Source organism: Myiozetetes cayanensis, unplaced genomic scaffold, assembly GCF_022539395.1.
Source record: "Myiozetetes cayanensis isolate MyiCay16 unplaced genomic scaffold, myiCay2020 scf16, whole genome shotgun sequence".
Classification (NCBI taxonomy): Eukaryota; Metazoa; Chordata; class Aves; order Passeriformes; family Tyrannidae; genus Myiozetetes; species Myiozetetes cayanensis.
This window is the reverse complement of record NW_026087270.1, coordinates 10440379-10464568: the sequence shown is the minus strand read 5'-3', so window position 1 is coordinate 10464568 and position 24190 is coordinate 10440379. Positions and strand designations below refer to the sequence as shown.

General features: G+C 52.3%; 2 protein-coding genes across 5 annotated transcripts; one reads left to right on the top strand and one right to left on the bottom strand.

The window, feature by feature from the left end:
• Positions 1–42: 42 nt before the first annotated feature.
• TERF2 (telomeric repeat binding factor 2) lies at positions 43–5803 on the bottom strand. 3 transcript variants are annotated; one of them, XM_050311495.1, is made up of 10 exons: positions 5623–5803; positions 5442–5537; positions 4783–4913; positions 4499–4585; positions 3845–3991; positions 3221–3639; positions 2335–2727; positions 1769–1854; positions 1462–1508; positions 43–995 (listed from the first exon to the last, which is right to left on the bottom strand). In XM_050311495.1, the coding sequence occupies exons 1-10, from the start codon at positions 5801–5803 to the stop codon at positions 837–839; spliced, it is 1746 nt and encodes a 581-aa protein (XP_050167452.1). In that variant the 3' UTR covers positions 43–836. The 3 variants fall into 3 exon arrangements, with proteins under 3 accessions (XP_050167452.1, XP_050167453.1, XP_050167454.1); XM_050311496.1 differs by having other exon boundaries at positions 2314–2727; positions 5623–5798; XM_050311497.1 differs by having other exon boundaries at positions 2314–2571; positions 5623–5798.
• Positions 5804–9127: 3324 nt separating this feature from the next.
• LOC126637866 (cytochrome b5) lies at positions 9128–21581 on the top strand. 2 transcript variants are annotated; one of them, XM_050311378.1, is made up of 5 exons: positions 9128–9337; positions 15594–15722; positions 16129–16155; positions 17428–17459; positions 18338–21581. In XM_050311378.1, exons 1-5 carry the CDS (start codon positions 9182–9184, stop codon positions 18426–18428), a joined length of 435 nt encoding a protein of 144 aa, XP_050167335.1. In that variant the 5' UTR covers positions 9128–9181; the 3' UTR covers positions 18429–21581. The 2 variants fall into 2 exon arrangements, with proteins under 2 accessions (XP_050167335.1, XP_050167336.1); XM_050311379.1 differs by having other exon boundaries at positions 9172–9337; positions 16132–16155.
• The last annotated feature ends 2609 nt before the right edge of the window (positions 21582–24190 follow it).

Below are 24190 nucleotides of genomic sequence, written 5' to 3'. Positions count from 1 at the left end.
CATTTCCACCCACAAGATACAAATTTACTCTTTTACAAACTCTCAATACCCAACAAGAAAGGGACTTTATTTTTTAAAACTCTTGGTATCCAATAAGAAAGGGACTTTATTTTACAGACAACTGTTTGGACATGGATTCCAGCTTTGGCAGCTGAAGGCAGGAACACGCAGCGCCCTCATAGCTCATGTGCTCACAGGGATTGCATATGGTAGAAGGACGTTACCAGGGAAAGTGACAGGAAGACATGGCCAAAGTCAGCCAGAACTGGAACTTTAAACATGAAAACAACCATTTCTAAGTACTGAAACACAAAATAATATTCTAAAGTCTCAGGGCTGGGAGGGAGGATTTTGCACTCACAATTAGTCATTTACAAAGCAAAAATAATGGGGAGATAAAAAAAAAATCTAGAGTAGATCTGCTTGCCTGTTCGCCTGAGGAGCTCTGCAACTCAGTGCTGCCTCTCTCCCACGGGGGAGTGATGGCAAATGGGTGAAACAAGTGATTCAGGTATCAGACAGGGACCATCCTGATTGACAGTACCTGTGCAGAGCAATCCAGCTGGGATTCATCCCACAGAGGCTGCAGTGGTCACGGGAACAAGAAAATCTCCATCCAGGCAGTTCTGAGCACACGCAGAGAGGTTGCACAGCCTCTGCCACCTGCAGTATTTTGCAGCTCCAGCTGGAGAACGAGGCTCCTGGGTTCCTGGCAGTTGTGGTTTTGGGGTGTCAGAGGAGTTCCCCACACTGGGATAGCCTCCCTGTGCCGGCACTCTGGTTCAGCTTCCAAAAAACAAAAGTTTTTTGCACGGAATGTCCCAGGGCTCCCAGCTTCAGAGGATTCCCTGTTTCTTCATGGTCCGCCAGCGGTCCTTGATCATCACTGCTGTGCGGTTCTGGAACGGGTACGTCTGGCAAATGGCCTTCCATCTTCCCTCTCCAAACTTCTTCACACCCTGCTTGATCCACTCGCTCTCCTGGATCGTCCATTTCTACACAGAGCAGGTGAGCAGGTTCAGGGAAGAGCTGAACAGCAGAGAACCTGTTGCAGCTCCTTCCTGGCATGTTCCTTCCCTGTGCCAGGACAGGCAGGGAAGGCAGACAGGTGCTGGCAGCTGCACACACAACACTCCAGCACTACAGATATAGTGCAGCAGCACAAGAGCCAGCAGCTGCCTTCCTACAGCTTAGGGGAAGAGTTCCTGTTGGCACCAGCGTTGGGACCTTTTCCCAGGTAACAGCTGCCAGACATGTCCCTCACCTGAACCAGGCTTTAAACCCCTCCAGCACATGGGGAATTTGGCAAACCTGGCTCTGAGCTGTCAAGGCAAAGGTACCTGAGGCACATTCCTAATGCCCAGCTTCAGCCAACTTCCAAACAGGGCTGTTTTACCACAGAGATTGTACAGACACCGCCCCATTTCAGACCCTACTGGAAGCACCTAAGGCTTTACATACCTGTTTCTTGGAGCTAAAGATTGTGGAGTTGTTTGTCCCAATTGATGCTGGAAAACAAGGAAGAGGGTTACATACCCCAAAACTTGGGAGGTACAGATGTCTTCAAAAGACTGCCTCAGGCTTAACTACTGAGCTGTGTAGTCAGAGCACCCCATGACAGGCAACAAACCCCAATTCCTTTCTCCCAGCCTTTCTGCTGGATTTCTGGTTTCAAAATTCATTCACCCTTGGTAGCAAGACCCCTGTGAGTGACCCCTCAAGCCAGGATTAGCACCAGGTAACCCCTGCCAGGGGACTCTGTTCTTACCTCCATCTGAGAAGAGGTCATCCTCCTCACTCCAACTGTCCTTTTCTTCCCTGCCACGTGAGCTGTTCCACCTTCTCTGGAAGGACCTGAAAGCAGATGAGGATTTACTTTGGCTTCTGGCTCAGGAGAAGGTTTTTGGGGAAGAGGTGCAGGACCACCCAGCACAGAAAGCCAGCCTGTGGACATTGTGCTTCTCAAGAGGTGGGAAGCAAAGTTCAAGCTGTTCCACAGGATGCTCCTACAAACTCTGGCCAATTACGCTGAAGCTAGGAAAAGTGCAGAGAAACGCGTGTTACCTGCACTGGAATCACCTGCCAGGACTACCCACAGCACCTCACTGCCAGCGGGAGCCAGATCGTTTTCTCCTCTCCATTAACCCATAATTAATTTTAAAGCCAAATGTGAGGAAAAGAGTTTGTTGTGCCCAGTTCCACGTGTGCTGGTGGACAAGGTCAATACTCTCACTTTGGGTTAAAGAGCAAGAAGTTGGTGCTCACACTACTGACATCAGTGCAAGGCAAGACTGGGGGCAGAGCAGACTGTACCACAAAGCAGAGGCTCCATACTTGGCACTCTCAGTAGTCACTGGCTGGTCATGCAATTTCTGAACAGGTCTGGGTCTGGAAGCGGAAGAGACCACGGGCTCCTGGGAAGAGTCAGGGCTCTCACTCGACTTGCTGGACTGGTTGTCTGCCTCCATTACCAGTTCGCTTATGGTGAACAAGCGTTTGCCCTTATGGGGTATTTCAGGAGGGTCTGAGATCTCAGAATCTTGATTCTCCACTTCTTTCCGTCTCTTGGTTCTGTGGGATACAGAAGGAGACAGTTGCTTGGGGAAGGTAAAGTCTGTTTCATCCAGTTTGGTGAAGAGTGCATCAGAGTCCTGGGAGTCCGACAGGATCTTGAAAGCTTCTCTCAGAACAGAAATCCCACACGAGGTTACAGCTCCGGGGGGCTGCCTACAAAATAAACACAACCGAGCAGGTTGTAGAGAAACCACCACGGGAGCTCTGCTGCCCCGAAATCCGGCCTCTCCCTCCGCTAGGACCCCCAACATCTGCCTTATGGACTCCGAGGAAGAGGGAATTCCCAACCCACCTGTTCGCCCTCTTAAACAGTGCAGTGTCCCAGGAAGCAGGTTTGGAGAACATGTGTCCATGCTCCACTGCTGCCCTACTATTCCCAGCTAAGGGCTGAACCACAGGGATTCCAGCTCTGCTCCACATGAGCAAACCTTCTGCAGCCACTGCCCCCTTCCCTGGTCACAACAGCAACCAAACCAAACCAGCTCAACACCTTTCCTGGAATCCGCAGTCCTGCACCAACACCTTTGGGCTGGCCTGGGCTGGCATTTAGGGAGTTAGGAGCTGCCTGGACACAGGGGATTTACCCCATGGAAGAGAACTGTGGCCACACCTCATCCACAGTCCAGGGCCAGACTCCTCTGCCCACCTTTCTGAGTCCCTGGTGGACACTTCTGGAAGTTCTGCAGCTACTTTGGTAGCTGGTTCTTTAGCTATTTCCACAGGCTCTGGAATATCTTTCAGGACATCAGGCTCTGCTGTTAAATGATCAGGAGTTGCTGCTGGGTCAGTGGCTACTTCCATAGATTCTGGAGCCGCTGCAGGGCCACTGGCTCCTTCCATGGCCTCTGGAGCCACTGTGGGATGCGCTGCCCTTTCTACAGGGCTGGCAGCTCCCTCTGGCTCTTCTGCTGCTCCTGCAGGCTCTGGGGCTCCTGCAGGACCCTCTGCCCTTCCCGAGTCCTCTGGAGCCGCTGTCTGGTCCTTTGGCCCATCTGCAGACTTGGGAGTCACCGATAAGGATTCTGGTTCATCGGTGTGTTCCACATTCAAAGTTTTTTTCATTACCTTAGAGAGAGAAAGCACAGCACCATTACAGAGGTGATTCCTCGTGCTCTAATCCCATTTTATCCCCTCCCAAAGGCATTTCACGGATTGAAAAACACGTTCAACCATATAAACCTTTTAGGGATGGACCGAATTTAAAGCGTTCTGGATTTAACTCTCTGCTAATTGGGCACCTCAGCTCCAGGGGACTGGGGTGGACACGAACCGTCAGCAGCAGCGGCTCCGAGTCGTCCACATAGACCTTCAGGAGCTCAAATATGCTCTGCTGGAAGTCCTTGTAGGAGAAGTTTTTGACCTTTGGATGAGAGAAATTCTTCTCCCGGATGACAGCCAGCCACTCGTTCCTCTTTTTCTAGGGAAGGGAATTGTAGAACCAGGTAAGAACACTGTGCAGGGACAAGGAAAACAGCGACAACCACAGCAAGGATCTGGGCCTTTCCTGTTTGCCTTTCTCCAGGCACAACCAATTTACACCGCAATGAGGGTGGGAAAAGGCCAGAGGAACAGAAAAAGAAACAGTAGAGCCACCCTATTTCAGGAATTCTCCTTGCCTCCAGTGCCCAAGCACCCTAGTGGCTGCAGAAACAGGAATGAGAACTCCTGCTGCCCCCAGAAGCAGCTCTAGATGCGAGTTTGAGGCTCATCAAGGAATAAATAGGATGTTGGGAAGACCCATGGAGGAAAAATGAGTGGGAGAGGAGGTTCGAAGGTGATAATCTAAATGTGCAACACTGAGGGTCCATCACTCCAGGAGGACTGTTTCTATTTTGGCATCCTCACCCCTGGGCACATCAGACCCCCCTCAAACACTCCCCAGGATACATCAGGCAGCCCCCACTTTATTCCAACACACACTCACCTGGTTCTTGGAATCCTTCCCCATGTGCCTCTTGACAATTTTGGAAGCTTTATCAAATTCTTTGTTTTTGATGCAGACAATAACAGCCTGCAGAGGAAAACAAGGACAGTTTGGAGCAGGGCACAGGAAACAGCTCAGAGCCAACTTGCACATCACTGTGGACACAAGTTTGCAGCTAATGAGGGAATCTTGCACATAAGGCAGCTCCCACCACCACCACCACACAGGACCTTTCCAAGCCAAAAAATGCATAAAGCATTTCTCGAGGAAGAAGAAGTTCTTACAGCTTCCTTCACCATTTTCTGCACGGTCTCCATCGTCTTCTCCGGCATGGAGAATTCCTTGTGGACGAGCTCCAGGACAGTGAGGGCCGACTCAAGTGGGGTCAGCTCCGACTCCTTGTCGAAGGTACAATCTACAAGAATTGTCATCCAGGGGGTTGGGGAGGGCTCACGGTGCTTCCCTGCACAGAGCTGGTTGTACACCTGCACAGGCTGCTCATAAATCCCAGGGCTACTGAGGCTGAAGACGAGGCACTGCCCAGTCTCTGAATGGTGATTTTCCCCTTCCCCAAAGGGGAAATTCCCCAAGCCATGGAAAGCTCCGGAAGCAGCACCTGAGAACTTCCCCGGTGCCCAGCACTGACCCATGGGAGCGCTTTGGAAGCTCCAAAGCTGAGCAGGAGTCAACAGGCCGGTGTGCGTGGACACCAGGCCAGACCTGGAGCGCCACGGATGCTCCTCTTGGCCCCAGCAGCGAGACACAGGCACGAACAGCCACCCCTGGCCCCAGGGAGAACCCCCACAGCCCCACAGGCTCAGGCCAGCGCAGGGGCACAAACACAGCCCAGAGCTCTGCCCTGAGCAAGGACCCTGCTCCGGGAGCCGCAGGGGCACGGGTACAGCCCGGGACACGCAGCGGGGCTCGCGGGGAAGGCACCTACCGAGGTTCTCGCCCTCCTCGACCCGCGACAGCAGCTGCATTATCCGCAGCATCTGGGCCACCGCCGGCTCCTTGTCCAGGGGTCGCACGAGCAGCGCTGCAGGACGAGGGGCGGGTGAGGGCGGTGCAGCGCGGCCCGGCCGCCCCGCGCTCCCCGCCCGGCCAGGCCCCACCCGCCGCACCCTGCATGATATCGCGCAGCTGGCGGAACTCGCGGTGGCGCCCGGAGCGGTAGGCCTGCATGGCGCGGTGGAAGTAGAACTGCAGCACCCATCCGTTCACGGTCTCCTCGCGCAGGGCCGCCATCCCGGGCGGGCCCGGGACCTGCTCCCGCCGCACCGCCCGGCCCCGCCGCGCCGCCATCCCGCCAGGAAGTGACGCACCCCACGTGACGACACCGCCGGCAGCCACGGCAGGGCGCCCCCTGGCGGGCGGGAGGGGGACTGCGGGGAGGGCCCGGCCGGGTCCCTGGGTCAGGGATGTCCCCCTGCCCACCCAGCGGGATCCACAGCAGGGCAGAGCCCACCTGTACGTGCTGAGACCCCCGAGGGAGCCTCACCCGGCCAGGCCCAGACGTGTTACATCCGTGTCACCAGAGCAGCCAGTGCCGCCCTGCCGGCACAGACACGGTGTGTTCCGAAGGGTGGGCCATCCCCACAGAGCTGCTGCTCGGCATTCCCGGCAGGAACGGGGACACACACTGCACTGGCTGCACCTCAGGGCAGGGGACGGGGAGCACCACACCCGACCCGGGATGTTACAGCTTGAGCCAGACCTTCGTTGGGAAACACTGGCAGAACCCTCCTAGTGTTACACAGGAACTGTTATTTTGTACTTTTATTTGGGGTTTTCCCTTTATTCTGGTCTTTCACACAGCAGGGATGCTCACACACATTCCCATTCCCTGTGCTGTGGCCACCTGCAATCCCCCTCCTTCACCTGGCACTAGGTCCCTGGGCAGGATTTTGGGGCAGAGACCATCCCGCAGTCTCTCAGAGTTTGGGTAACAAATCAGAAGTCCTGTTTTCCCAGTGATCCCACTGAGTGATTCCCAAGCAGAACTGGTGCCTGCAGGTGAAGGTGCTGGCAAGCAGGTCCTTGGGATCACAGGGTAGTTCTCTGCCGCTCTGGGGTGTCTCCTTGGCCCCAGAAACATCCCTGACACTGTCCTGAGGGCTCTCACCTGAGGTGGAAAAGCACGTGAAAATTCCTCTGGCATGAGGTGATCTGGGATCCTCCCTTCCCTCCGCCCTGGCCAGGGGAGGAGGAAACGGACACCGGCAAAAATCCATGTGTCAGATGGAAAACTGTAAAACTGGGAGGGATTTTTATTGGCAAACAAAAGGAGATAAAAATAATTACTGGGAGGCAGAAGGGTCACCTGGGGCGGGGGAGCTGCCCTGGGGAGCGAGGTGGGAGCAGGACACAGCCCAGCTGCGCTCGGAATGTGGTGGAGGGTGTTGGGAAGGACGTGGGAGCGACACCCACGGCACCTTCCTGCGCTGAGGGGAGGTGACAGCACCCTGCTTGGGGTCGAATGCTTTTCCACGCGGAATCGTCATGGGCAAAGTGGGTTTGCTCTTTCTCTGTTGCAAGATGCAGGAGGAGGTCACAGCGGCCTGCCTGGGCCAGTGGTGTGTTAACAGCACCCAGGAGTGGAAAACCAGCCCAGAATGGTGAATTCCAGAGTAAATACAGAAATAAACCCACTGATTTGCTCCCTGAATCTTCTACAGTGAAAGAAAAGGAAGCAGGGATGATGGAAGCGGACCTGGAATGCAAGTGGCCTCACTGTCCAGTTTCACCAATTCCTCCCCCAGTGTCATCATCGCTTTTTCAGGAAAAGTTTTGGAGTTCCACATGCCAAACAAAACACTGGGCAGGAAGGCACAAATTGCAGCCATGCTTGTGCATTTGAGCCTTCCCTCACTGATTTATGGCTTTTGATTAAGTGATTACAGATGGAAGAAAACTTTCCAGGGAACAGGATCTGCACGTTGCCGCAGTCTCGTGCCTGTCACATCCTTCTGGATGAGTTACAGCGGGAAACAGGACAGGAAAATCATGGGGCCCTGCTTACCACGCTCTGCTCTCGCTGTGCTGGAGCTCCAGGCAGGACAGCAGCCCCTGCTCTCCACAGACACGGCACATCTCAGACCTGTGCCTGGGCCTGGGGAGGGGCAGCAGGGCCCGAGTTCTGGTGCCAGTGAATCCGTAGAGAGCTCCCTGGGTACCACCATCGTTAGCTGTGTCACTGCTGTGCCTGGAGAGCCAGGATGCAGGAGCAAACCAGCCACTGTACCCAGGGGGCTCAGGCCCTGGCACGGGTTGCCCAGAGAAGCTGGGGCACCACTGGGGCCATTTCTTTCCCTCCAAAAATATAAAATACCTTTCTCTCCAACTAGAGTGACCTGACAGGCTTGTGACGCACAGTCTGGACTTGCAGGCAGCCGCCCTGTCTTTATACAGGATGTGAACACACAGCACAGACAGGGGAACATCCTGGAGCTGCCATAGCATCTGAACTGCAGCATTAGGGATGTCTTATTCCCACAGAAATCCCAGCTCAGTGGCAGCAGGTACAGCTCCCTTTAAAATCCAGAGAGATTTTAGCAGCCTGCCCAGCAGGGAGCCCATCAGACTGTCCCTGCACACACCTTTAACCTTTAGCCAGTGCTGGTCACAGTTTAGCACTGACAACTCAGCATTTCTATCTCCTCAGCAGTTGTTAAACAAACACCCACTGCCCAGCCTGCAAGGGCAAGGAAATAAATTCCACAAATGCCAGTTCATAAAGAAAAACCACCAGGCTCACAAGTTACTCGGGTCCCTGAGCCTGTTCAAAGTGGCTGGAGGGAGGAGAATTGTTCAGCACCTCACATCAGACCTGCATGTGAACTTTGCTTTAGAAACTGGTAAAAATCAGGAGCTGCTCCTCCACTGGCTCAGTGTAAAGACCCGTGAGGTGACATCTGTTTTATACACACAGGAAGAACCAAAACAAAAGGAGCAGTGGAAAAGCTGTTCCCACGGAAATCCGAACCCTATGAGAGGAGAGCTATAGTTCTGCCAGGGGACCCTGGCAGGTAATTCCTGCCAGCACACATCACATACACCGATCAAACAGCGGCTGCTTGCAGGTCCGTGTCCCGCCACCTGCTGCAGGTGGCTTGAACTGATTGATCCTTGGGCAAAGCCGCACCGGCCCCCCCGCCCCGGAGACATCCCGAGGATCGGCTGTGGCAGGGAGCTGCGGCTCGGGCAGCCCCCGGCAGGATCAGAGGCTTCCCAGAGAGATCCCAAGCTCCCTCCACACGCCCCAGGTCGGACTGGGGGGAATTACCAGAGGCTGGGGCGGACCGCGGGCACCGCTGCGGGTGGGCTGCTGACAGCACCGCGCTCTCCGGCGGCACGGGGGCGGCTCGGAGCCGGTACGGGGGGGCCGGGGAGCCGGTGCCGAGTGTCCCGTCCGGAGCGCCCCGCCCGCCGTGCCCGCCCCGCCCGGAGCCGCCCCCACCGCCTGAGGCACAGCTCGCGCCGCGCTTCCCGCCCTTCGCCGCCGCCGCTCCCCATTGGCCCGCACCCGCCGCCGCGCGCTCCCATTGGCTGCGCTGGCGGGGCACCCGCAGCGCTAGCTCCCCATTGGCCACCGGGCGCGACAGGAGACGCTCGGGCGGTCGCCATCGCTACGGCGGCCGGCGCGGGCCAGGCCGCGCGTTCCGCGCAGGGCCGGCGGGCAGCATGGAGGGCGGGCGGCGCGGGGAGGCCGCGGCGGCGGGAGGGGACGGGCCCGGGCCCGTGTTCACCCTGGAGGAGGTGGCGAAGCGGAACTCCAACCGCGAGACCTGGCTGGTGATCCACGGGCGCGTCTACGATGTCACCCGGTTCCTGGAGGAGGTGAGGCCCGGCGCGGAGCGGGAGGGCGGGCCCGGCCCCTCGGGGGACTGAGGGCAGCGGGGGGCCGAGAGGGAAGGGGGCGGGCTGGGGGGGTGAGTGACGGAAGGGGGCCGAGGCCCCGGGCTGGGGGTGCAAGGGCTGGGGGCCCCGCCCGGGGGGTCCCGGTGTCCCCGGGGCAGCGGCCCGGCCCCGGCCGTGGGGTCCCCGCGCTGCCCCAGGACGGGCCACAAGCCCCCAGGGCTCGGGGTGAGGGTGGGTCACCGCGGCCGAGCCCGGCAGGGGGCTGGGTGGTGCTGCTGCTCCTCTGAGGCAATGCCAGGTTTCTCAGGAAATCTGTCGGGGCACGTCACGGGGAGGTGCAGCCCCCCCCGCAGCCACTGCACGGCTTGGGGGGTGGACAGGATCGGGGCACATCGGTAGTTTAGGTGTGGAGTTTGCAGGGATAACCCAGAACTCGAAGGAGAAGGGGATGGTGATGCAGCAGCCGCTGCCCAGAGGGGACCACGCACCAGGGATTTGGAATAAATGCAGCCTCTACTAAATCCCCAGTTCCTTTGGATGTGGGAACAAAAATTTCTTCTAGACTTGATCACAGAATCCCAGACTGGTTTGGGTTGGGAGGGACCTCAAAGCTCATCTTGTCCCACCCCCTGCCGCAGGCAGGGACACCTTCCACTATCCCAGGATGCTCCAAGCCTCGTCCAACCTGGCCTTGGACACTTCCAGGGATGGGGCAGTCACAGCTTCTCTGGGCAACCTTTGCCAGAGTCTCACTACCCTCATAGGGAAGAATTTTTCCTAATATTTTCTTAATATTCCTAAAGAATATTTTCCTAATATTTTTAGTGCTGTTGACTTCTGGTTTTGAGAAGGTTGAGAGTGGTATCCTGAGTGCTGGGAGCTGGAAATAGAGTGGAAAGAAACGACAGCAAAATTTCAAAGGGTTTTTATCGCAGTTTCAAGTAACAGCAAACACTCTGTGGCATCTGCAGGGCAATGTACAAAGGTTGGGCTGAAGACACTTCATTGAAATGCACATGTTCCAGCTTGTTGGTTCTGCTGGTCTAAATTAAACTCTGATTTCCCTCTGGGCATGTGTGGTTGAAGCCTGTCTGTGGTGGAGTCACGGCGTGTGATGACAGAGTTGCCTCCTGAGGGGTGGAGGTGCAGCAGGCAGGAGGGACGGATCACCTGGCAGCTGGAGGCTGTGCCTTGCTGTGCAGCTCTCTGGATTTATTTATAACGTTGGACACAATCTGGTTTGTTCTTTGGGTCCAGAATCACAGAATCGCTGAGGTTGGAAAAGACCTCCAAGGCCGTTGAGTCCAACCTGTGACCGATCCCCGCCTTGTCACCCAGCCCAGAGCACTCAGTGCCACGTCCAGTTGTTCCTTGGACACCTCCAGGGATGGGGACTCCACCACCTCCCTGGATGGCCCCTTGAAGAAATTCCTCCTAATGTCCACCCTGAACCTCCCCTGGCACAGCTTGAGGCCATTTCCTCTTGTCCTGTCCCTTGTTCCCTGGGAGCAGAGCCTGACCCCCACCTGGCTCCCGCCTCCTGTCAGGGAGTTGGAAAGAGAGAGAAGGTCCCCCCTGAGCCTCCTTTTCTCCAGGCACGGCAGTTTGGTGGGATAGGATGTGCCAGGTGGAAGCAGGACAGTTTGGTGGGAGGGGGTTGTGGGTGCACGATGTTTAAGTAAATTCAAGGGAAGACCTGGCAAACATGTGGAAAAGCAGTTCACTTCAGAACGCTGGTTTAGAGTTTAGGAAGAGCCAGCACCAGCTGGAGGTCGAGACAGCAGTTGCAGGAGCTGCATGTCTTGTCTGACATTGGGCTCTGTGCTGTGATTCATAGCATGGACACTGCAGGGAGGTCACAGTCACCACCTCAGTGTTCTCTGTGTAAAATGGAGCCTGGTCCCTGCTTCCTGGGATACCCTGGGAATTTAAATGGGCCCACAAAAACACTTCAGCCCCCACAGCAAACCAGGTTTATGAGAGCCCTGAGTGTTACCTCGAGGTGGTGCTTTCCCCTTGAGATGATATTTCACTTTGCCCTTTCCAGGCCCTTTACCCCTTTTGTGTTCTTCTGACATGAAAGGACGTACTTGGACGAGGGAAAGGGAGAAGAATAAGGGCACTGTTGCTGTGCCAGCGTGGCTGACACAACTCTGGGCTGTGCACACCCCTCGCTGGCACAGGGAAACTGCAAACGCAGATCAAGGCCTAATTTATTGGCAAAAATCCTCTTTATATCTGTTACCCACTGGAGTGCTGGGAACAACGTGCGACTGATGGGAACCAGGAGTGTTTGTGTCGTTTGGAAGTTGCAGCTCTGTGGTGAGCTCTGCTGTCGAGCTCTGTGTGGTGCCACCGCAGCGCTCGGGGTGGGTGTCACGTGTCCCCTCGGCCCTGTGTGCTCACTGCAGCAGCGTCTGGTGGGTGCCTGTGCTGGCCTTTGCTCACAGATTATTTGGCCAGGATTGCTGAGCCCGCTGGTGCGTTACCTGGAGGGATTGTGCAATCCTGAAGAAGCCTCACAGCTAGAAGATCATATTTTGCTTCGTGATTCCTGCAAGCTTAAGTCCAGCAGGTCAGCCAACCCTAAATCTGTGGGCTGCTGGAAGTGTAGACCAGTTTAAACTTCCAGTTCACTTTATTTACTGTGTAGTAGGAGTAACAATCAAGACATTTATCACATAGCTCAATTTACTGAATTATAAGCATGTGAGAAAGTCAGAGATGGCAACTGAAATGTCGCATGTGTTTCTGAGAGATGCAACCTCCTTGCTTCAGAGAGCCTGGGAGTGCCTGAAATGAAATTGGATTATTTAAAATCTGAGAGAGCCTTACGGAGGTTTGTATTCTCTCAAATCTGAGTAACTTGGACTACCAGGATACGTGTTATTACTCCTGGTTTCAGAGGTCTAGAAAAGCAAGGAGAGGCTGGGTGCTCAGGGGGGTGAGGGGTGGAGGGAGGCAGCTCTGCCTCTGTAGGTGCCCTGAGGTCTGTAGTGCTCACACTTACACCATCACCACACTGGTATTAAAATCTGGGGTTTTAACTTGTGCACAATCTGTAGTAGACATTTTCAGTTATAGTAGTGGGACACGGTTTATCTCCATTTTACACAAGACTAGAAGAGTTTGGAGATCCATGCTTCTCCAGGAAACCCTTCTGTGTGTTATCTGAGCCCCCAAGACACAGCAGCCTCCAGCTGTGTGTCTCAGCACACTCTGTGGCTCCTGATCCCCATGATAAGTGTGAGCAGTCATCTATTTCCAGTTTCCAAGTGGAAGGAGCCTGGGTTGTGACACCTCTCACTCAGATCAGTCAGTTGGTCTCAGGTATGATGTTCCTCAAGAGAAGGAAATGCTCTGCTCCTGACAGCTTGCCCCTGAAGGTACACAGTTCCACAGGAGTTCTCTCTCTCCAGGCAGGTGAGGAGACACAGCTCAGGTGGGCTCTGTGCTGGGAAGAGCTGGAGGTGAGAGTGTTATCATTGCAAATGAATGGAGAGAGGAGGGAAGGGGCAGATGGTTTCTCACACCAAAGAGGCACCAAGTTTTTAGGTTCTTATCCCCTTACTGGCCCAGCTGTATTTGAAAATATTGAAAAAAATATCGAAACCAATATTGGATGGGGCTTGGAGCAACCTGGTCTAGTGCAAGGTGTCCCTGCCCATGGCAGGGATGACCTTTAAGGTCCTTTCCAATCCAAACCATTGCATGATTCTGTCATTCCTTTCTTGGTCTTTCTACATTTAATTCCCACATTCTCTGGTGTATCCCAAGCCAGGGCTCTGCGGTAGGAGGAGGAACAGCACCAGGGATTTGCTCGTGCTGACTTGCTCCAGCTTTGCAGAGGTGTTTTTTGGGAAACATGGTCCGTGCCTTTCAACAAGCTACGAAGGATGTGTGGCTGACAAACACCATTTGTCCAGGTGGCTGCTCGCCCTTGATTCTGGCTTGTATGGTGGTGACACGTTATTATTGCACAGGAATAAATACTCTTCCTTTTCCTGGCTTATCCTCGTGTCAGGAAGAGTGGGCACTAGGAATAAAAGCTGCATCCCCCCTCAACCTGATGATCTTGTGTCTTACCTGACACAGTGATCTAATTAGCCCTGAGGCTTAGTGCTGCTGCTGAGCTTGTTTATGTCTGCAGCAGGTCTGCATCAGCAGTTCCCAGCCAGACAGGCCCTTGGAGTATGTGGAGAGGTGACTCCAGGCTCTCTCCTTGTGCAGGAAGTTTGGGGTGTGCTCTCACTCTCCTGGTTTGCTTTTGGCTCTTTCTTTCCAGAAATTGTCATTTTCCAGCCATTGTTTCCTCTGGAAGTATTTTTTTCTTTTTTCCTCTTTCATAGTTTGCAACACTCTCAGTTTCCGTGTTTTCCTGCAGGAGCTGTAGCTTTGGGAAGTTTTGTGGCAGAGTCAATGACTTCCTGTACAAATAGTCTGGGTTTACGTTTGCTGGGGTAGGACAAGGTAGGAATTGTCTGGTTGAAGCAATGCTGTCTGGAGTGAGGAGGCCTTCAGAAATAGGAGATACCAATGTGTTTTGAAGATCTTTTTCTTTTAGGCTTGGAGGCTGCAGCAAAGGACAGATATGCATGAATAAATATTTGTTTTTCTTACCTGTGGATTTAGCATGTGCATAAAAAGACTTTGGAGCCAAAGATGTAAAGATGAGTGAACGTTACTGTTCTCCTCTCTTGAACTTTATCCTTCCTCTTATCTCTTGTCTGTGCATAGCGTGGATGTCATTGAAAGCCAAGATCTACTTCATGCTCTCTGTTCCTCCAGGGTTTTTGTCTGCCCTTTTAGGGTGGATGATTAGGAAAGGAAGGTTGTCTGCTTAAAATTCAGGTTTGGTATTTTCCCATCTGAAATATGAGATTTCTGATGAGACATCCCTAAGGGTTTCTCCTGAAAGGCTTAAATAAATGGGCAGCTTTTCATCCCCTGGTTTCTGTGGATCTTAGGTGGAAATTGGACAGTTGTTCTGAGCACTGTGCACAGACAACATCCAGCAGTCCCGATCTGACTCCTCTGGGATCAAGCAAGAGCTGCAGGCAGGCACAGGGAACGAGCTGTGGAGCCTCACTTGGTTTCCCAGTTGAGGCCACCTGATAAGTGCCTGCTAACAAACTGTGTCCCCCCACTGCAGACTTTGCCCTTCGTGGCTCCTGAGAAGGCTCCACGTTGGTTCTGTGACATACCTGGGCAGTAAAGGGATTTCTTCCAAATAAAGAGCTCTGATATGAGGATGGCAGGATTGGCTGCAGCAGCTCCCCAGAGTGGACAATGGTGCTGGTTTGTGTCCACGTTGTGTTTGGTATGAGGTGGGATAGCCAGGTGGGAATATCCATGCTTCTGGAAGCAAAACTAGACGAGCTGAAGGAAGAGGTGCAATGGCAACTGCTCTGTGTCTGTGGGAGGGAGAAGGATGTTACAGAGAGAAACAGGTGTGTTGGTCCTTTGATCTGAAACATAGTCCAACCTCTCCTCTCCGATTTGGGGCTTGTTCCCTGATACTCTGGAAAACTGGGTTAGTCCCTGTGCGTGCCCAGGGATGTGTGACGCCTGTATCAGTGTAACTGGATTAGCTGGTAGCTCACACAGAACTGTTTGTTCACGCTCAGGCTGTAAAGGGATTGTCCCTCTGCTGAGTCTGTGGTTAGTGCTCCCCATTGCCAGGCTGTTCCTGGAATTGTGACACTGACAGTGCTAGAGGAGAACCCAACCCATTCACAGGAAACAGAACTGCACCTGGGTTTGTGTCAGTTTGTCCTCCTTGGTCTGAGTCAGCCGTGACCAGCTGCCACCCACAGCAGTGGAGTGTCTCTGGGAAGCTCCCCATTTGATTGTTGTAACTCTGGATCTCTGAAACCAGTGTATGATGTCAAACAGTATAATTTTTGTGATACTTCATTATTTGCTCTCCCCATGTCATTGGGTGGTTGCACACTGATGAAGTTCAGTATTTTTGGGGCTGCCCCAGAGTTGTGATTTCTCCTCTGCTCCTCTCTATTCCTTATTGCTCATCTGTGGGCAGAGGCTGTCAGCCAAACACCGTCCACTGGTGTCTGAATTCCTGAGGAGATGTTGGGACAATTAAATCTTTGGCAGATTTTACTGATGATGTTGGTTTGCAGCATCCATGATGAACAGAACAGGCTGGGAAGGCTGCTGACACTCTCTGTGCCTTTCTGCATCCAGCCCTTGGCTCACCTGGAGTCTTCTCTTCCAGCATCCAGGTGGAGAAGAGGTGTTGCTGGAACAGGCTGGCAGAGATGCCACTGAGAGCTTTGAAGATGTGGGGCATTCCACAGATGCCAGGGAAATGCTCAAGCAGTACTACATCGGGGAGGTGCACCCGGTAAGGCCCAGCTGGTGTGGGGGGTGACTCTAGGGAAATAAGTCAGTAGTTAAGGGATTTAGTCAGTCCTTGTGTTGTCCAGAATTTCTTTTGGGGAAATAAAACTAAATTAGTCTTTCCCTTCCACCACTGAGAACAGATTTCTCACTTCAGTTAAGTCGGGGCACTTCAGCTGATATCATGGGTTCCCCTTCGGCTTGTAATTCTGAGCTCAGGAAGGTGAGAGATCCCAGGGGCACAAACACCTCCTTCCTGCCTGCCTTTGGGTACTGAAGGAAGGACTCCTTTGAAAGCTGAGCCCCAGCAATTACCTGGTGCTAAGGACTGTGTACAGAACAATTCCCTCATAGAGGTTGCAACTTCCCCTTGAAGGTTTATCTTTTGTCTTCTTTTTTCCCCCTTACAGCAGGATCGTAAAAACGAAGGTTCCAAGGTAAGCTCTCAGTGTTTCAATTTTCTGCTTTAATTTAATGTCACATGCCTTTTTTTTTTTTTTTTCTTTATTTTCCCCTGTGGAGCCTGTGGCTTTATGTTTACATAAACTACAGTCATGACTAAATCTCTCAAGCAAATTCTACCTTTGTTTTTGTTCTGAAGCTCAGCAGGCACCTCAGTGTGAAATTGGAAGTGGGTTTTTGTGCCCTTTCCCCGCTGGCAGCAGCGATGTTGTTTCCACACCTTGAGCCACAGACCATTTTTTGCATTTCTTGCTGTGCCCTGACCACGAAACTGTTGGTTCCTTTGTTGTTCCCTTCAAGCCAGGAGCCAGGCACGGCTGGCAAACAGGAGTTCTCTGTTAACTGCCCCGGGGATCAGTGGTGTTGCTTAACACTCAGGTACTCCTGGATTAGAACAGGGCACAGCATTGCAAAACTGCCTTTGGAAGGGATGGGGAGAGGGAAAAGGCAATAAATAGAATCCCAGCTGGGAGGTAAACATGTGCCTCACAGCTGCCTGGGCTGGGAGGCCTGGACAGGGCACGGCTCTGCCTTCAACGAGGCTTTCAGGAGATGTTGCTCCAAGCAGGGCCACTTGCAGAGCAGGAGGAATCCAGAAGGGAACTGTCAGCAGGGAAATCAAGGAAAACTCAGGCTGGGTAAATGCTTAGTTATAACATGGGGCTGTGTGATCATGCACACATTCACCTTAAAATCGGTTGTTTGGTTCAACTCCAATTCATAAACAGAATCACACACCAAAATTGTGCACAGAGCTCAGTGATTATCTGAGTAGCTCCCATAGATCTGAGTTATATATATTTTTTTAAGTATTTTTCACTTTTGAGCAGTAAGTACAGCACGTTATGCACATCTGAGAGCTATCCAGCAGGCAAAGTCTGCTTTAAAAGCAGGTCCCAGTGTAATTTAAAGAAGGCAGCAAGAAATAGAATCAGTAATGTAGAAATAAATAGGGGAGAAGCACAAAAAAACCCCAAAACTGTGATGTAACAAGGCCTTGTGTTGAGAGGGGGAAATCTTCAGTGTGGAGCTGGTGATTGAGTGAGAGGGGCTGGATTGATGGAAAGAACGTGGAGATGAAGACAACAGCAAACATCCCCAAAAACGTCCACACTGGTGACAAAGGGTGTTTAGGAGGGCAGGGTTATTTTTCCTCTGTATTTATAAGCTCATGTTCAGGCCTGTCTTATTAGCACATGTTTAATGTTTCTTTTTTTCCCCTGCTAACTCCCTCTTTCCTCCTCCAGAATCCAAGTATGACATCCTCAGGCCAATCAAGGTATAGTATCTCCTCAAAATAAGAGTAAGAAATGGAGGGGTTGGAACTCTGTTTGTAGAACTGCATATTAACTCCAAGGAGCAGGAAAAATCCCTGGGGATGTACTGTAGTGTCCTTTTGGCAAGCAGATACTGCAAAATAAGTTGCCTAAGGAACAGCTGCCAGGGGTGCAGCTCCCCTGTGGGATGTGTCTCCTGCTCCATGCCGGGCAGAACCAGCATCCTGGTATTTGGAATTCTCTGCCCCATGTGTTGGTTTTGCAGGTCTGTGACTGCATCCCTGTAACCACAGGGGTTATTTGGGTGGTCGCTGTGGGCCGTGGGGTGACACAACACAGTGATGTGTGGTTTTTTGGAGGATTTTGCTGTGACCAGACCCATTGAGTTGAAAATCCTTGAAACCAGCACAGGACTTTTGCAGCTGATGCAGAAGGTTTTGCTCAGAAGGCTGCTGAGGGTGAGCCCTTGGCCCCTGGTGTCAGAGCGAGGCAGATTTATTGTGGCACAGCCATCCTTGAGTCAGCTCCACTGTTTGTACAACACAAATTACAGCCTGACTTATTTAAGGAAAATAAACCCCAAACCAACAACAAAAAGCCAAAATTGCTCTCTGTATGTGCCAAGCTGGAAACTTGAGCCATCCAGCTGCTGTTTTCCAAGGCACGAGGCCACGCCTGGGCCTCTCACGGGGGCTGCAGAGCCTGTGCACAGGGACAGTGGGACCTGGCCGGCCTCTGGCCATGGCTGGGGGGTCACCCTGTGGGATACAGCTCCCAGGGGTTCCCTGGTGTGTAATAAAGAATGAATTATTAACTGGATGCTTTCTTCTGGTTTACATGATGTGCATGATTTGGTTTGTTTCGTTTTTTCTCCCCATAGTTTCTGGTCGACGTGGCTAATCCCGATCTTTGGAGCGCTGGTCTTAGGTTTAATGTATCGCTATTACATGGTGGATGGGAAAAGCTCCTGAGCTGGCCTTGCTGGGACCTCCTGAAAAGAGGACAGCCTGCAAAAGAGGGAGTGAGAGAGAGTGTTTGTGTGCAACATGCGGAGTTCTGCTGCCCTTAACCTGCCTGCCTGCCTTTTAGCTCTGAGTCTGTCAAGTGATGTTCATATCCATGGGACCAACCTAATTCCAAACTCTGTCCTAAATCTGGGACCCACAGACCTGTCGTACTTTCCTCTTGCAGTGGTGGGGAAAGAGGAACTTCCTGGTGTTCCCTGATGTTAGTGTGGTCTCCCTGGTGCACTCTCTCACTCTCTCTTGCTCTCTTGACGTAACCCGCAGACAACCTTTTTCTCTCAATGCCTTTTCATTAAGCCAGACACCGTGAAAGAGCTGTCCTGGGCCTGTGGCTTTGCCTCAGCCCTTCACCCAGTCAGGAATCATCTGCCAGTTGTCTCCAGCCCTTGCCAGGAAAGATGTCCAGAGCTTTGGTTCTGTGGGAAGATTCCCAATGTGTGCAGGCAACACTAACTGGAGCAGCAGGGAATTGTTTGCTTGGCCACCTCTTTCTGTACGTGTCTGTTTTTAACGGTTAAACAAATATATGGATTTTAAAAGTGATTCTGTTCATTTTGTAATATTTGTACTTGTCCCTTTGGAATGTATATCCTGTGAACAGCTTACATTGAATCCTGGTTGGTTCGGGCGCTTTTGTGCTGCGTGTGGCAGAGTCAGGAATGGGAACTGACATGTGGCTTCTGGAAATGCAGATTCTTCTTTCTCCCTGAGGTCTTGATCTGACACATGTACTGGAAACAAAACTCCTTCTTATGTACTGTGAATGTGCACCAGATGGGGGGAAACAAATAAATCTGGTCTCTTCTCCTGAAATGGAAAGGGAAAAGATATGCATTTGGGATTTGTGGATAATGTTGGTTTTGTCTCAGGACAGAGGAGAATATTTCCCTCTTCCCCTGGTTTCATGTGTTGTGCAGCTGTCCTTGCAGCACAGACAATGCAGGTTTGCTTCCTGTGCTGAGGCAGGAATCTTTCCAGCTCCTCCAGCACGTTGGTCTGTGGCTTTGGGATCTGCTAAAGAAACTGGTGTCCTGGTGCCTGCTGCCCTTTGACAGGGCCGTGCCAGGGACACTGCCTCCCAGTCCAAACCTTCAACTCAGCTAATCACCTGGAATTCCCTCAAAAAGGGCAGCAGTACATCAGGGCCCTGCTGTGAAAACCTCCTGTGAGTTGTGGGCTTTCTTCTCTCTTGCATGAAACTACCGTGTTCCCCAGAAGGTCACGTAGAAGAAATTCTTGGATGTGGAATTACGCTCTGCTTTTTAAAATGAAAGCCAAGGAACTGGGAGTGAGAGCCCTGCCAGCGCTGCCTCATCTCCTCCTCCTGGGTGTTGGCACTCCTGGTTTTACCAGGTGCAGAAGTCCCCATAGAGGGATGGGGAGATTTTTTTCACTCCCACTGATAGTTTTGTCTCTTACAGGGAATTTCCAGGGAAACCTGGACTTCCCTTAGAAGAAGGGGCTCTTGGATATCTCCTGCAGCTCCAGCTGTCCCTGCTCCTGCCTGGCTGCTTTGGGGGTCGAGTTTCTCTTTATTCTCTCATGACTCGAGTGTGGCCAGAAGGGTGTAAATCTGGGCCAAGGAAAATCCCTGAGGAAAGACCTGGGAATTTCTGATTAGCTGCATTTTATGGGGTAGAGGTGCCAGGCCACACAGCCATAAGTTAACACTGGTCTTAAAGTGGTTCAGGCACTGTAAGGGTGTGGAAAATAGATTGTATCAAACTTTATCAGATGCTTTTTGATCTTGAGGATGGTGGTCCCACAAAAGCCACCGATTAAAGCCTGAGCAGCTCAAACTGGGAAGAGGTGCTTTTTCATGTTAATCACAAAATCATGACCCATGAACACAGTTTGGGGGGGGTTTAGAGTGCATTCTGTATCAGGGGAAGATTTTGAAGCTGGAAGGCACATGTTGGCCAAAGCATCACCCTGCTAAGTCAGGGTCACGGTCACTCAGGGCAGTGTAGGGCTTCACAGTGGTCAGCTGGTTTGGATCCAGGACTGTTGGGTTCGCCTGAGGAACAGGGATGGTGTGATGGTGCAAACATGTCTGTTTTCTCCATAAGCAGTACTTTTATCTGGATTTTTATTTTTTTTTTTTTTTACTTTTAATACCATTTTCCTGGTGCTCTCTACATTTAGTTCCATTTTGGCTGCTCTAAATAACTTCTTGCCATCGTCATTCCCTCTGCTACTGAGGAAGCTGCCTGTTGATCCCATATGTTATGGAGCCACTTTTTCCTTTTAATGGATAACTGCCTGGGGGAGACCCTCAGTCTTGTTCTTGGGAGCTGGTAGGATTCTTGTCCCCTGCCTTGTAGAACCCCAGGTTGTCTCTGCTGGCTCCTCAAAGACCTCAAGGTGCTCAAGATGCATTTACAGAAGCCACATCAAAGTCTTCCCACTTCTCCATTAAGACATGGGGTGGATTGTCTAGGATGGAGGGGGGCTGGTGTGAGCTCGGTGTCCTGGTGAACACACCTCTTCTCATTCTGTTCTTCTGGCTGGTTCAAGGAGGGTCCCACAGGTGTGAAACCTCAGACAACAACGGAGGCATTAACAAAGCTTGTTTACTTGTTTTGTTTAAGGATTAAAGCAGACAATTCCAAAGCTCTGTCCTTATGCTGACCCCGCGCAGCCCACGTTTGCTGCCAGGTTCCTGCACAATGCTGGTGCTGGCTCGGCTTCCACCCTACAGAAACCTCTGGGGGTGAAATCCAAGCTGGGCTGTGCTTTGCTTCCTTCAGGTGCTGCAGAGGAAGAGTTGAGTGAAGAGCTGGAAACACAAGCCTGGAGGCAGCTCCCATGGTTAATGTGAGCGTGGTGGGGCTGCCTGAGAGCACCAGCAGAGCTGTGCTGGCCTCTTCCCCTCTGCACCACCCCAAATGCCTTGACAAAGCAGAATGTAACTGTTAATTGGGCTGATGGTTTGTTGGAGGAGCGCTGGGAGGTCTGAGGGTGTTCCTGGGGGGTGTGATGCTTTGTTGTGAGACAGGAGCACCCACAGAAATGCCATTTCTTGTACCTGGAGATTGTGTGCCCAGCAAGAGGTGCTGGGCTGTGTTTGCTGTGCTCAATAAAGGTGTACAACAACCAGGTGCAGGATTCTGTCTTCCAGCAGGTGCAGAACATTTGGTTACTCCATCCCTGTTGCCCTGTGCTGTGTAACCCTCCTGTTACAAGGCTTAGGTGTCCAGTGTTTGTAGGCTCTGGCAGACACGGGATTTGCCAGGAGTTGGTGCTGAGCCTGTGCCAAGGATGGTCTGCAGCACGTGGGGCTGAGCCACATGCTGGTCCCTGCAGGGTGTTGGGGAAACATCAGTTTGGGGTGAAGCACTGTGCAAGCCACACATCAGTTCCTGATTCTGTACAGTATTCCGTGCTGTAATCACAATGGGAGTTTTAACAACCACAGCAGGGCAGCTATGAGGGCTCGCTGCTTAATCCTGATAATCTCGGTTTTAGGAAGTGCCATGAGCAAGTGGCAGAATGGCTGTGGGTGCAGGTTTTGCCCAGGAAGAAGCCACATGGAGTGTGGTGGTGGCACCATCACTTTGTGCCCCAGAGCTCAGCCACACTGGCAGCACTCTGGGGACTCCCACACTAACGCTTTTGCAAGAGCAGCATGTAGGAGGGTTGTTTTCAATGGATAGATGACATAGAGACCATGGAATATGTTTCTTACTTACATGTCTGCTTATAGAAGAATGTAACATCCTGCTTCTGTGACTGTCAGCAGAATCTGGCTCTTAAATTTGCCTAATTATGGATCTCACAGTAGCTGCTGCAGCCTCAGGGAAATGGTACCTGGTCAGAGCATTCCAGGAAGGAGCAGGAGATCAGCAAGGTGCTGACACGGGAAAAGGGCATGGAAAATTCAGTGGGAACTGTCTGCTGTGGTCCTGGATTTCAGCTGAAATAATGGAGGGAGAAAGGGCATGAACTGAGTGGGAAGTAGAGATTTTGGGGAGGAAGGTTGGAAATTGTGTTCTTGGCAAGTACTGTCTCACTGTAAACTTTATTTATCTTTGATCTAGAGGAATTGGATCCAAAATTCACAGAAATAAACAGAAGATTTTGGAACTCTTTTTAAAAAATCTGCCTCTAAGCCCTGCAGGGTCAGTACTGAGTGTGGGGTTACTTCTCTGAGCACTGAGGAGGATTTGCAGGGTGTCTGGGACAGAGATGGTAAAATTAGGGGGCAACAGGCCCTAGAAGAGTCCTGGCACAGCCACCTCATGTTTGCACATCACAGCTGCCACTCTCAGACAGGGATGCTGCAGTGGCTTTATTCCCAGGATTGAATGGGAAGTCTCCTTTCTTTAATGGGATTTATGTGTCCCCTTTCTTTTGAAAACCCTCACGAACCAGGCAAATGTTCATGAAATTGGCAAGTCCTGCGCACAAGCTCCTGGTCCTACAGCTAGACCTTGCCCAGCATCAGGTGTCCTGTTCCCTGTCCCCAGCACAAGGACGGAGAGGGGACGGTGTCTCCTGCCAGCAGTAACTGCCCTGGGCAACCTGACGGCCCCGGCAGCTCCATCACGAGGGGAAGCCGAGGCCAATGCCGGTGTCACACCCTGGTGTCACACGCTGGTGTCACACGCCAGTGTCACACGCACCGTGTTGTCTCTTCTCCAGGGACACCGCCAACAGAAATTACTATAAAACAAGTTTCCTGCCAACCTCGGCAGCTCTAATGAGTCAGGAAGTCATAATCTCGGAATAGGGGAACTGTTGACAGAGCCTAATTATTTTCTGACAGTCTTTCTAACACCATTGGAAAATAAAACACCTACGTAGGCTCCGGAATCGCAGACGGGTTGAGCGATATTCCACAGGCAGCTGCTAATTTGTCCCCACGATCCTGGTTTAGGCTCCTTCCCCCTCACATGTGCTGCTCTACAGCTGCTCCTGCAGGAAGAGGAACTTCGTGATCAATGACACAGAACCACTGCTGTTGCTCCCACGGCTTTCCCACATGCTGGGTCCCATATGAGGGGTTTATGGCTCTGACTGGATCCCAGAAAACCTTGTACCTGTGCCTTGCTGTCCTGTCTCTGTGTGGTTATTCCCCCCAGTCACACTGTTCTGTGCTGATGCCTGGACTAGTTGTATTTAGTCATTAAAATTCTAACTGTCCAAGACTGCCCTCTTCTCCCCCAAACCAGATTATTAGTTCTTTCTTCAAATTTGGCCTTTGCCCATTGCCTCCCCCTCTTGGAGTGCTGGGAGCACCTGGACCTGTCCCCTTTCCATGTCATCCCTAGCCTCCCTCCTTTCCAGCCATTATCAGAGCTGTGCTTTGAAAGTTCACCCCAGGCTGGGTGAGCACAGGCAGGATTGCATAGTCAGGCTGCTCCTGCCTCACTCCATGGAGCACCAGGACTCCTATTTTTCTCCACTTCTACTCCCATTCTGTGTTGTCATTTGTGCTCTCCCAGCTCTGCCCTTCCTGGGACTCTGCGAAGCTCTTCATAGCCAAATACCCTCCAGCAGCAGTCATGGAGCTTGTGCTGCTGCTGCTGTGCCATTCACAGCCATGAATTCCTGTGCTCCTCTAAGGCACCTGCTCCATCCCTGATCACTCTGTCTCTCATCACTCCCCTCTCAGGGCTAAGATCTGTTTTCCTTCCCCACCACAGCCCATCTGTTGGTGGCACCTTCTCTGTGAGCCTCCGTCTCCCTCATCACTCAAACAGGAG

What these genes read in the sequence shown, in the direction of transcription:
- TERF2 (XM_050311495.1), bottom strand. Translation starts at nt 5,803, where the DNA reads ATGGCGGCGCGGCGGGGCCGGGCGGTGCGGCGGGAGCAGGTCCCGGGC. An exon ending in CGAGGAGGGCGAGAACCTCG is followed by an intron (nt 4,914 to 5,441) that starts GTAGGTGCCTTC and finishes CAATTCTTGTAG; the next exon opens with ATTGTACCTTCGACAAGGAG. An exon ending in TCCACCAGGGACTCAGAAAG is followed by an intron (nt 2,728 to 3,220) that starts GTGGGCAGAGGA and finishes TTTATTTTGTAG; the next exon opens with GCAGCCCCCCGGAGCTGTAA.
- LOC126637866 (XM_050311378.1), top strand. Translation starts at nt 9,182, where the DNA reads ATGGAGGGCGGGCGGCGCGGGGAGGCCGCGGCGGCGGGAGGGGACGGG. An exon ending in TCACCCGGTTCCTGGAGGAG is followed by an intron (nt 9,338 to 15,593) that starts GTGAGGCCCGGC and finishes CTTCTCTTCCAG; the next exon opens with CATCCAGGTGGAGAAGAGGT. An exon ending in ACATCCTCAGGCCAATCAAG is followed by an intron (nt 17,460 to 18,337) that starts GTATAGTATCTC and finishes TTCTCCCCATAG; the next exon opens with TTTCTGGTCGACGTGGCTAA.